Genomic DNA, 13383 nt, shown 5'->3' on the forward strand with positions numbered 1-13383 from the left:
GGATGCTGAGCTCTGTGCACAGAGCAGGGAGACAAAACAATTCCTGCTCCAGCTGGGGACCAAGGACAAATGATCCAAATCTCAGCCCAAGAGCACAAACAACGTGGGCTGGAGAGAGAAAAACAAGAAGGATGGGACTGCATGGGCTGGGGCTGGAACTGGACAATGAACTGCAAGATGCAAATGGAGCAGAACTGATCAAAGGGAGAGATCCCATGACCTGTTGTGCATTTTGGGACCATTTTGGTTCATCTTGGGTGCAGGCCTGGCTGGGCTCTTGTGCTGCCCAAGGTGCATCCATTGAGGCCTTTTAATAAATCCCTGCTTCATTAATGAACTCTGCCTGGTCTCTGTGCTAGGCCAGCCCTCACTTTGCTGGCAAATTGAAATGAAAAGCAGAGCTGAAGCTCCACTGAGCCCCAGCCCATCTCACCCCAAAGGCACCAGCACAGTGGGCCTGTGATGAGGGAAACAGCAGCAAATTGCTCTGCTCTCCTGCACAGAATTCTAAAGCATGAAACTTGCTATGATTAAATTCTAGAAGCTTTTTAATCTGGTGAGTTGTAGAAAATCTGATCTGCCCCCACCTGATTGTGTTGTCAATAATAATTCTTCTTTGCTTCCTGTTGGAATTTCCATTTTATTTGGCTTTAATTCTTCCCAAAGACTGGTTCAGCATCATTGAGAAACCAGAACCCATCCAGATGGGAATAAGCAATGATTTCCAAAATAATACATGAAGAATTATGACACCCCAAATATTTTCATCTGTCCCAACTCCTCTCAGCTCCCATTTCAGAGGGAAATGAGCTTTCAGGAAACTCAAAAAGTGACTGAAATTCTGTAATAAACAGGGGACACTGAGGGTTACAACTTAACAACAGGCAGCCAAAGGAAGCTCTGCTGCCAGAAAACAAAGCTCCCATTCCCTCTGTTCTCTCACCAAATGTTCCTATCCCCTAACTCAATTTTCTGCCACTTCACTAAATGAACTGCCTTGAAGAATAAGTGAACTTTAAGTTTCCAAAATAAATTCAGAGTCTTAGATAGCATGCTGTGCATTTTATAGCTGAAACTTGCACTTAAGCCATTTTTCCCTGATGAAAGGAAAATGTAAATTTATTGGAAACTTCTTCATGTGTATGGAAAGGTTTGTCTTGTTTGAGACTATAAAATAAACAAAGGTTTGATTCATTATTGCCAATCTGAGCCAAATAATAGTTCTCCAAGGTTTGATTCACTATTCCAAATTTGAACCAAATAGCTCTCAAGTGTAAATTTCTTCTTAGGATTTCAATCATAAGTAACTTAAACTTAGTCAATACAAGAAGTCAAAGTTCAAGTCAGGGAACTGTATTTTAATTACTAAATTTAGAAAAGGTTGAAAACATCAGGAGTATCTTAAACCAGAGCTTATATTTATCTTCCCACCAGTTTTAAAGAAACTGCAGGTGATCTCCAATTTGATTATTCCAAATTTGACCCAAACAGTTGCCAAGTGTAAATTGCTTTTTAGGATTTCAATCATAAGTTACTTGAACTTAGTCAATACAAGAAGTCAAAGTTCAAGTCAGGGAACTGTATTTTAATTACTAAATTTAGAAAAGGTTGAAAACATTAGGAGTATCTTAAAACAGAGCTTATATTTATCTTCCCACCAGTTTTAAACTGGAGATGATCTCCCTTAGCCTGGAGATACAATTAAAGCAAAGAAGAAAACAACAAACCATGATGTGAGAGCAATTCCTGTATGGGAGAGGCAACTGAGGCCAGCACCAGGCTCAGCTTTAGGCACCACTGTCCAGGGAGCAGCCTCATCCTGATCTGATCCTTTTCTCTGCAAGCAGGGCCAAACATAATCAGAATTACTGCAGGTGGTCTCTGCTTGTGAGCTCCCCTCCAAGGAACCTTTCAAACAGCTCAGACCGGAGCTGGGATGGGGCAGGAAGTGCCAGAGCTGCCCCATGACTGCTCTGCCCTCCCTCCCAGCCCATGGGACAGCCCTTGTGCTGATACCCTGGCTCATTGTTAACTCCAGGGTCCCAGCACCAGGGCTTGCATCTCTCAGGTGTTTGACAAGGCAACACCAGAAACTTTGAACATCGACTCTTTCTTTTAACATCGACTCTTTCTTTTAACATCGACTCTTTCTTTTAACATCGACTCTTTCATGGTGCAGCTGTAACTCCGTTCTTCAGTCCAGAAATTGTAATCAAATAACAAAAACCATTAATAATAGTTTATCTGTAAACTGCTCAGAGATTTGAACTCAGATTCATCAGCCAACTCAGAAATAGGATTCAGTAGAAATGTTTCTGTTCCCTAAGCACGAAAAGATCAAATCAAATCCACCTCCATGACACCCTAATTGTGCTCACCCACCTGTGCTAGAAACAGCTGCTTTAACCCCTTGAACTTTCACACAAGGTCACCCTACAAACAGCCCCATTTCACTTAGAGATAACTAAAATGAGGAAGTTCTGACCCAGAATGCAACCCACTTCTACATCATGGGAGTTTTTAGTCAAAAATACATTTTCAACTTTGATGAAGATTCAGAATAAAACTTCAAAGTTAAACAGAGCATTCTCAAATAGTCTGGGCACACTGAAATTGTTTGTGCAAAAAAAATCCCCAGAAACATTCATTTAAGAAAAACTCCCTTGTAGCACTTTAGTTCCCTTCAGTAAAAACCCAAAATGAGTCACCAGGGATGGATTTAGAAGTGACCAGCTCCAAGAGGAGCCTGCAGTCACTTTAACTTCCACAAAGCAATGTAAGCTTTCTGTGCATCCCTCCCCAGGATCAGGAGCTGAGGTTTTCTTTTTTAAATGATGCTTAGTGACTGAAATTGGGAGACATGGAAGCTTCACTGTCAGCTGAATCAGCCCTGATGCATCAAAACAGGAGAACTGGATTTTACCTCTTATGTTCTCAGCCTACACTGAATTTACATGAGTTTTCAATTCCAAACTTACATGAGTTTTCAATTCCAAAAGACTATTTTCTCATGAAAAATGCTCAGTGGAAGTCTGAAGAAATTGTGGTATTTAAGACAACCAGTGTTAGCATGGAGAAACACAAATATCTCTTTATGAGCATGCCCAGGTTTACACAACAGCCTGTGACTCCAACAAGGTTAGGAATTTTAGTTCTGAGCCCAGAAGAGCTGCATTTGTCACTCAGCAGACAAACAGGACCTTAAATCTCTGCCTGCTTTGACACAGCTGTGCCAGGTCTGTAGACAAGGATATGAAAGACTTAAATTTATCAAAGGCAGAGAGAGCAGCTGATCAAGCAGGGCTTTCCACTGCGACCCCTTCCTGTTTTCTGTTCAGAACTGCAAACTTGAACTCCAGCAACCAAAAAGCCTCAATTTTACTTCTTCTTTCAAGCAGCTGAAAGTAACACAAAAAAGAACTTGCATATATTCCTCATTCTTTAGAGAAGAACTTGAAGAAAAGCTTGAACTTTTTTTATGGAGTTACTACATTTGAAACTAAACCTAAAAACTACAATAATGGTGTTGAAGCTCTTTGCTGTTGAAGATTTTGCTATGGGTGAGCATTACATCCATCCACACTTCTGGAGTTATTCCTTTAAGAGAGCAAAAAGGCCCAACAGATCAGTTTAAGTTTATCCTGACATTACCTAATGCAGGGCCAGCTGCACCCCCTCCTTCTCACATGTTTAGTTTTGCTTTCTGTTAGAAATGCTGTAATAATTAAAAGCCAAAACGGACTCCTACTTTTCTCCCAACTCAAAATGTTGCTCTCATCCACAAGCAGCTGTAGAAATAACTCCCTCAAAAAGTGAGTTCAGTAAAATGCTCACACACAAAGGCAGGATCACACCAAGCAGTTGATGCTTCAGTGGAACAGTATGTATGAAAAATTTGCTCATGGTTTGATTCAAATGCCTTTAAAACTTTCAGATGGAAAACACAGGTAACCTCTGCCCCAGAATATTGGTGTTCAGTGGTGCAAAGTTAAGTCAAATACAAATTACAAGCAACAGGAAGTCAAGTGAACGGAACAAGGAAAATGAAATAGAAGCAGTGGGGTAACGCTGCCAAGCACCACTGCAGCCCAGTGACATTTAAACCAAGCCTAAACCAGTGACATTTTAAGCCTAAACCAAGTAGGTGACTCAGAAGTAGCTTTCAACAGCAGCTATTTGAAGTTTTTAAAAAGCAATTAGCACAGAAGGCAACTTGAGCATGAATTTACCTCCAGAACTGGTCCAGCTCCCAGAATGGTTCTCTCCACACCACTGGCGTACCCTTTCTGGCTCAGTGCAGTGAGGCAGTGAATTAAGAAGTTTGTGCTTTGGGTTTTCCCAGACCCACTTTCACCTGATATAACGATGCACTGGTTCACGTGTTTTTTAAGCATTGTGTGATAGGCCACATCAGCAATGGCAAAAATATGAGGCTCCAACTTCCCAAGCTGATGGTTCTCATACATCTTGACATACTTGGGGTTATAAATGGGCAGGAACTTGAAGGGGTTAATTGCAATCAGGATACTTCCTGCATAAGTGTAGATTCTGTGCTTTAGGAAGCGGCACTTGAGATTCTCCAGGAGCGTTGCCTCGGTCAGGTTGGGCAGATTGCAGAGGTCATCAAAGTCCTCCTGGTGCCAGGGCAGAAAACCCCGCTCCACCAGGCGCCGGGCATCCGTCTCCTTGGAGAGCAGCTGCATCTGCACATACTTGATGGAGCCATCCGTGTTCCTCTCCTGCAGCAGGAAGTAGTAGCCATCCTTCTGAGGGTGCTCGTCCTGAGCGCGCCGCGGCCAAAGCAAAACCCTGTGCACGGGAGAATCGTTGATGTCGAGCACCCATTCTTCCCCACCTGATTCTTTCACCTCCACGAGGACATAATGTTTGGAGACATCCAAGTTTAAGATGTTGATCACATCCTTGATGACATCTGATGATGTGCTGTCCTTAGTTGCTGTCACTTTGCAGCAGGGAGCGCTTTCTGTTGAGAGTTGGGGGTAAATATGAAGATTATAGGCTGCCTTTGCCTGGCAAACTGCACTGTCAGCATCTTTTAAACTCATTCTGTCCCCAGATGGGCTTCAGTCTTCCACCCCTGCTTAATATGCAGTGCCCATTGTCTGAAAAAAAAAAAAAGAAAAATGAAAAATCAGGTGTTAAAAACAGGTACAACAGGTATTAGGGCAAGGTGTGATTTTGTGCAGGATGAGAATACAGTTGTTACATAATGCATTTGTGCTTTAATCATTTACTAGCAGTGATATTATTTCTAACAGCTTGTTTGGGATATCCTATGGAGTGGAGAGCTGCCACAGCACCCAGCCTCCTTTCACTTTTCCTTCTATTCCCATGCCACCCCTCCCACCCTGTCATGGCACACAAGAACTACAAACAATGCAAAATAAACCAGAATCAATGTCCAAACTAAAACTTCCTTATTTCCCCAGGTTAGTTTTAGCCCAGATGCTTTCCTTGACCTGGTCCACATAAACATTTATCCACCCTCCCACAGAAACTCTTCCTTAAAGCTGCACCAGCAGTTTGAGGCAGAAACAGGGTTTGGTCACTTATTAAGTCAGCAGTGGCAATTTAGAGCAGCCACAAGTTATGGCAGAGGGATCAGTGTACAAAGATACAAGGAGGAAAATGGTTCTGACACGGAGACTGGAGGAAAATGGTTCTGATACTGAGATTGAAGGAAAATGGTTCTGACACTGAGACTGGAGGAAAATGGTTCTGACACCGAGACTGGAGGAAAATGGTTCTGACACCGAGACTGGAGGAAAATGGTTCTGACACTGAGACTGGAGGAAAATGGTTCTGACACTGAGACTGGAGGAAAATGGTTCTGACACTTTTTTCCCCCTATTTTCCCTAACTGAGCTCTTTCCATGAGCATACAGGACAGGTAGAGCATCTTCCCCCTGAGCTCTGAGGAAGCAGAGCCCCAGCAGCCTGGAGCAGACACTGCTGGCAGCCCCCTCTAACACCACAGGGATCTCCTCAACACAGGTCACTCACACAGCCCAGAGACTGCTCCTTCCACTGGTGTGAACCACATCCTTGCTGCAGAGGGGCTGAACACGACTTTTATCTTCCATTTTAGGCAACAAAGTAAAGTTAAGTCCTATTGCAGCTACTTTTTGGCAGTAAACAAGATCCTAAATAACCCACTTCATTCACAGGCTTTGTACCCATCACAGCAACTCCTTCCTCACCGGGTTCAGGAATCTCATTCACACATCTCCAAAAATCATTCACCATGATGGCTTTTCCTCCCCTCAGCCTTGGTGCAGGCCAGACAGTAACCCAGCCTATCACCAACCTCAGGAGCCACTTCTTCCTCAGTGCCAAGTTAAAAGTCTCCAGACTGTGTCACATCTGTGCCTTCCCCCGTGATTTCCCTCTCCTGTGCAGTTTGGTGGCACCAGGACTAAGTTTGCCCACGCTGCTTTAGCTCCACAGTTCCTTTGCTTATCAAGGGGTACTGAAGGAGAAGGATAATGAAATACCCCTTTGTTTTAGCAGTCTGCAAAACTGCATTCTGAGAATAGCAGTTTGATTTTTGTTTCAAGAACAAAGTGTTCTAATTATACACTGACATGCCAAATACATTTAAAAAAAAAAAGAGGAAAGAGGCAGAGAAATGCCAAAGAAGTTACTTTTTGCCACTAAACAACTGCACAGGAACTTGCACAAGGCCACAGAGAGTAATCATTTCAAATTAAAATCAGTAGAGTTGGAGGCTTTTAGCTGCCACTTCCAGTGCAATAATGAATCACTTCACAAAACATATGACATAGCTGTGGCTCATGAACAGCCTCTGAGGAGGGAGCAGGGCTTGCAGGGACTCTGCACAGACAGCTCACAGCAGACACTGCCACACAGGCTGGGTCATTTGGAGTGGCTACTCATCAAAAGGAAGGCTGAATAAGGCACAGATGGCAAGACAAACCACAACACATCTCTGATCAAACTGTATGATCCACCCAAAAATGTTTTTCCTCATTAAATGTCATTCTCTGTTCATTAAGGAGGGCTGGTTCCAAGAGCCAGGCCATAAAAAGGCTGCAGCAGTGAGCTCCAAGTGCCCTCTCCATTTCCTGCAATTACCACTGACCACTAAAGAAGTCTGAAGCACCTTTGAAGTAATTAAACAAGTGTTGAGCATTTTTAATATATAAAAGCTCAAACCCTGACACAGAGTAGAATGTACAGCAGATGCTGCTCAAGGGGAGGATCCACCTGAGCACAGACAGAAAACCAGAACAACAGTGACCATTCTGCTCTGCAGCCACTCAGCCAGCCCAAGGGACACAGCCTTTTGCAGACTTCCTTTTTTCACTCCCCAGAAACTGCTTTCAGACACACAGTCTGCTGAGCTAGAGGAAGTCCCCTCAGTAAGCATTCTGGCCAAAAAAGCTCCCTAAAAAACGTTGCACCAGCTTTTTGCCAACACAGAAGAGCTGAACCTCAGTGCTGACTTTACTAACACACATTTCCTAACCTTGTCTCATGTCAGCCACCAAAATCTGGGACGTTGCTCAAGATCCCAGCTCACACTTCCCAAAGGGGAAATCAGAGAGCAGATGCCACTTCTCTACAAGTGACAAACCCAAGGCCATTAGAGCCAGGAGGGTCTGCCCAAGTGGGGACAACTAGAAAATTCAATTTTTCCACCTGAGAATGTCCAGATCTTGCAGAGGTTTGAGGAAAACCTGCTGGTCCTCTACTACCTGTGATTTTCCTAGAAAGGAGATCAAATTTATTTGATGACAATACTGCTCTGAAAGGGACAGACCTCTGGCTTCTCACTAAACAACTTTTCAAAGCTACAAATTAGAACATAAAAGCAAAAGAGCATTGACTGGACAGGTTATAAATTGGTTACCTAATGAGTCCCAGTATTCAACTAAGGACAGGTGTCTTCAAGCAGTTGGAGGGTGAGTTCCTAGAGAAGTTGGGTTCTTGGCATCAAAGTAAACATTTTCATGATGGTTCTAAAAAAAAAGGAAAGAGTTATTGATAAAGAACACATCATAGATGGAGAGGGCAGCAAGTGAACAAGAAGTGAAATCAATTATTTAGTTCAATAATACAGGAGCAAGAAAAAACTGCTTAACAAATTTCTGCTGAGTTTAGAGAGATATAAAACTTCAACTTTATCCAAGAACTAACCTATATCAGAGGGATGGAAGGGAGCTATCCTGAAATAGGTTTGAAAGCACAGCAAGGAATTACTTGACCATGGTATTTTACCATAGCACCACAAGCACGACAGTGAATGCAATCTCCAGATAAACAGAAATTAATATTTCATTAGGCAGCCACATCACCCTTGGACTCACAAGATATGACCAACACAGCATCTAGAATAAATACAAATTTCAATTAAGGAGCTAAGGGCAGCAACAAGAAGAAAACAGCCCCCTCCCAGGCAAAGACTCTGCAAGCTTTGTCTGCAAGGAGCCCACAGAGGGCTCTGTTATCAGGACCTGCAGTTGGGTACAATCACCAGGCTGCAGGACAAAGCCACAACACAGGGCACAGGCTGCAATTCACAGCTAAACAAACTCAGGCAAACAGGAGACATCAACATCAGCAGAAGGTTAAACTGCAAAAATTAAACTGACACCAGTGAGGCCTGGTTGCCAAATCTCCTTTTAGAAAATCAGCCAGCCCCCAGTAACCAAGTTAATTACAGGAGTTAATTAGGTACCACCCTCTTGTTTATGCCAAGAGCAGTCTGAAGAGATGCTTGCAATGATTCATTCTCATTTTATGAGCAATTATTTAGACAATTTGAAGCAATTGAAATATTTATTCTGTGTGATTTGGTTCATCATGGAAGCACAAGCCTGAATTCAGGTGCAGAGAATACTGGAGGTAAAAGGAGAAATACAAGAAAGAAAGTAATCCTGAAACCACACACATCAGCAGGCAAACCCTGCAGCCCAACCACCACTGCTGCCTTCTGTCTGGAGGTGGAAATTCTGCAGTTACCTCAAGTTCTTTCAATACCTTTTCTTATAAGAAATCCCTTTTCAATACACAGAAGAGAAAAAAATCCCTACATTTACGTTTTGCTCAGACAATTTTAGTAACAAAACCAAAAATTCCAATTCTAGATGGTAATTTTGGTGGTGTTTTGTAAGGGTTTTCCAGACTCCATTAAGCCAATTAATAATTTTTTAATAGGCATTAAAGCCAACAGTATCCACTTGGTAACAGTGGAACTCCAGCAGGGAGCTCTGCCCCATCAGTGCAGGGTCTCTCTTTAGTTTAAATAAGGCCATAATTTGAAGGCACATATTTAGTCAATGAATCATGGAGAAGCTAAAAAGGGAAAGCTACCATTACAGCAAAATGGTTGAGGATGAACTGTATAATATTCCAGTTCATCACATTTTCATGTGCATTTCCACTGCTGCATTCCTCAGAGGGAAAGATTCCAGCTGCTCCCGCTGCTCACCAAGCAATTCTCACCACCAAAGTAGAAATGTGCCACAGGTACTTGGTCTCTGAGATTCCACACCAGAACTGCCAGTGACCATCCCCAAAAGAGACCAATCTGTCCAGTCAGATTGAAAACTTTCAGCAATTTCAAAATCTTCAGTTATTACCAACCTTGATTTCCAAAGTCAGGAATTTCCAGCAAATCAGGCTACAGAGACACTTGAAAATTTCCCAATTAATAGGTAAGGCAAAGTTCCTTGTCCTACCTAATGTCATAAGGACAGGTGCTGTTAATGGAGCAGAATTGATTTTAATTTTTTCCAGTATTTCAGGCATTTGTAGATTACCTGAAAATCACTTCAGCTTCCAGTTACACATCAGTGTTTTCCTTGGTTATAAAAAAATTCAGCTGGACTAAACAACTTTAGATCTTTGCTTTTCTTTAACTAAAAGCCCTTGGATTTTCTGCTCCAAAAGGAGGAGTTCTGAATGGACCACACAAAAATTACAACACATTTGTTACTACTCTCTGCAATCAACCTTGCAGGGAAGTTACTGCCCCAGAGTGCCTGACAAAGGAGAAGCTGGGCTGCAATGTAGTGAAACACAGGAAAAGTCAAAGAAATCCCTTTGGGTACAGGCAGTTCCTCCTCAGTTACCTGCTCCTGGGGCCCTGATCCCAATCCCCACCCTAACCCAGCCACTTCCTCTGAATGACTCAAATTCCCATTAAAACAGACACAATCTCATCTCAAAACACAGACATCTTATCAGGCCTCCCAGTGATGTTACCTCTACAAGTGTGATGTCACAGATGCACATGAGAGCATGATTCAGAAAATGTGGCCCAGCTGAGGAATCAAGGAAAAGCAACTGAAAGGCTCAGAGGTAAAGAATGCAAGACAAAACAACTTTGGGGGCCATTCTGCCACCTTTTGTAGTTTTCTTAATTTTTTTCCTTAACAGGACTACAGCTGTCAACAAAGGAAATAAAAGTTTCACTGCTCTAATGTTGCATTTACACCGATGAGAAATGTTTTGAAGAAACTTTAGGCTGAACTTCTGGGTGAACAGAATGTACACATGTCCAAAATAGCTTTAAAAACACTTTTATTGTTTAGTATCAATGGTCTTTATAGAAAGGGCAGATTTTTCTGGAATCTGCATTGGGTTTCATTTGGTAATCAGAGACACACAACACAATAAAGCCTTGATAAAAGCAACTCCAAAAAGCCACGTTTGAGTCACTTGATACACCAAGAAAACACAATATTCTACAGACAAAACCTTTGAATTTTCATTTTGGGAAATAAAGACATTCCTATCCTTCCTATTAGAAAAATAAACCCTTATCAGCATCTTGGGCTTTGCTCCTCCTTGATATTAGCATAAACAGGCCTTGTTTCTTAGAAATGTGATAAACACCTTCAGCCTTCAAATTCCCAAAAAACCACTGAGCCAAAACATTCTGTTGAATCAGAGTCTTTCTCTCTTTTCCTTGACTGCTCAAATAGCCAGTACTGTTGCATTTTTTAGGAATTCTTCCTTTTTAAAAGCCTAGGATATGCAAATCCTGCCCTTTGCCCTTGGAGCTGAGGAAAGGCCATATTTAGCCTCAGTGTGCATGTGAGTCAAACCCGTTATTCATGCACAGGATTATTCAATGTTTGAATCACTGTGGGTCAGAAAAGTGCCTGCACTGAGTATCCCTTCCTAGGTGAACCTCCTTTAAATCTTGCATCAGCTGCATTCGCTCTTCCTAAATTATTCAGTTCCTTGGGCGTTTTGGGTTCCACAGAAAAGCCCAGGCCTGGGAGTCCTCCCCCTGGGAATGGACAGTTTGTGCAGGCAGCTGTCACTGCAGGAGCTGCAACATTCAACTCGTGAAAAAGCTTTTTGTTGAGGCAAATGTTCAAGCACAGTAACAAAACAAAACAAAAAGTCCCAAACTGTACAGTTCTACAAAAGACTTTGCATTACTGCAGTAACTCCCGAGTTTTATGTGAATAATTAAAGATTAAAGATTGAGGAAGTGGCCTCGGATGCATCATCCTGAAAAGCACAATGTTATTGCGTTTCAGATCTAGGGCAGGCAGAAAACCCCATAGCAGTGCAAAGACAAAAAACCCAAGATGAACTATTTTCTAAAAAAAGCCACAACCAATCTTGGAGCTTATATGAATATGCATTAAAAGCTCCCCAAGCTGCCTCCCCTACATTAAATAGATTTGTTCCTGACAAGATCCTGAGTTAAAGTCACCCAGGGCTCCCTAAAGCTCGCTGGGTGTGACACCAACATCCTAAACCGGAATGCAAGCTTACCCCACGCTGTTACTTTAGGGCAAGTTCTTCAGCCCTGGATTCCAGCTAACAGGCCTGGAAATCAAAGAGCTCCTAATTACCCATGACAAACTTATTTGCAAACAGCTTGGCAGACGCACCGATACCGATCCACCTCTAGGAGCACCGTGGGAGGATGCTGATGACATCTCTGAAAGGCTAATTGCATCTGCCAGGAGCTTGTGATCATCTCCAGCCCTTTGCTCCACTGCCACCCTTTTCCAGAAGGTGAAATCAAAGAATGCTGAGCTCGTTTGCACCCAAAGCGCTTCTCGCTTTTCACAAACGCGAATTGCAAATAAAGCTGGGCGAGAATTTTGCCAAAATGCTTACAGAGTAACAGAAAACAAAGCTAAAATGATACTGGGAATTCATCTTCCACCAGGATCACACATACCTGTATCAGACCGATGGCCAGAATTGTCATGAGTCAGGAGAGTAGTCTGATACTTTTCGTCTAGAAACATGTAACAAAGGATGTTCCGAGCTTGCAAAAGTTTTATTTCCCAGAGATTGCAAAACTAAGCTTGCCAAAAAGACAGAGCACTATCGACATGCACACAGCAAGAGGCACGATTCAAGTGGGCAATGGCAGCCACCAGGATAAAGCACGATCTCAGCACAGCAGCAACACCAGCTGTCAAGAGCTGCTCAAAAATAACACAAAGAAACCAAAGAACCCTGAGAGCTTTAACGAATTTTTTTGTAAGATCGGGAGATACGTGTCTGAAAAATTACAGGCTGCTCATACCGAGAGTCAGAGACATCAAAGAACACTGAAAAATCACAAGCAGGGGACGTAAAAAAACAGGAGCTGGAAGCAACACCGTGCCCTGCTCAGCGGGCAGACTCTGCCCGAGAGACGGGAGGCACAGCCGGGCTCAGACACTTCCCTTCCCCTGGGCACCGCCAGCTCCTCGGGCACGGCTGACACAAAGTTTATCAGCATCTACCCGTGCCCGGCACAGCCCCACGGAGCCCGGCACAGCCCCACCGAGCCCGGCACAGCCCCACCGAGCCCGGCACAGCCCCACCGAGCCCGGCACAGCCCCACCGAGCCCGGCACAGCCCCACCGAGCCCGGCACAGCCCCCCGGAGCCCGGCACAGCCCCCCGGAGCCCGGCACAGCCCCCCGGAGCCCGGCACAGCCCCCCGGAGCCCGGCACAGCCCCACCGAGCCCGGAACAGCCGAGCTCCTCAGGGCGTCCCGGGGAACCGCTCCGGCCCCGAGCTCCTCAGGGCGGCTGCCCCAGGCTGGAAGTGACTCCCGGGCTGGAAGTGACCCCCAGAGAGCCCCTCCGACCGGACCCTCCCACGCTCCCTCGCATCTGCCCCCAGGCACCGACCCTCCCAGATACCCTCAGAGCCGCCCCGGCCGCCCACAGCGCTCGGTGCTAGACCGGTCGCTGCGAGGCACGGCCACCACAGCGCTGGGTAGCCCATAGCCACGGAACGGGAGGTTTGCGGAGCAGGGGGAAGAGGAGCGCGGGGCCCGTTACCTGCGCCGGTGTCGAAGCGCGGCCGCCCGGCCCGGCCCCGCCACCACCACAGGCCCCGCGCGCGCCACTTCCGGGTGGGGGGGGC

The 13383-nt window shown here is 44.4% G+C and overlaps 1 protein-coding gene across 1 annotated transcript in view; it reads right to left on the reverse strand.

Moving 5' to 3' along the window:
* Positions 1-13336, reverse strand: part of MYO9B (myosin IXB) — a 46948-nt gene extending 33612 nt beyond the window's left edge. Inside the window, exons 1-3 of the mRNA XM_066566256.1 lie at positions 13299-13336; positions 7895-8003; positions 4230-5123 (exon numbers count right to left, since the gene is read on the reverse strand). Coding sequence (XP_066422353.1) covers positions 4230-5066 — 837 coding nt within the window. The 5' untranslated portion in view covers positions 5067-5123; positions 7895-8003; positions 13299-13336. The remainder of the gene's footprint in view (positions 1-4229; positions 5124-7894; positions 8004-13298) is intronic.
* Between the last annotated feature and the right edge of the window lie 47 nt (positions 13337-13383).

Source organism: Molothrus aeneus, chromosome 27, assembly GCF_037042795.1.
Source record: "Molothrus aeneus isolate 106 chromosome 27, BPBGC_Maene_1.0, whole genome shotgun sequence".
NCBI lineage: Eukaryota > Metazoa > Chordata > Aves > Passeriformes > Icteridae > Molothrus > Molothrus aeneus.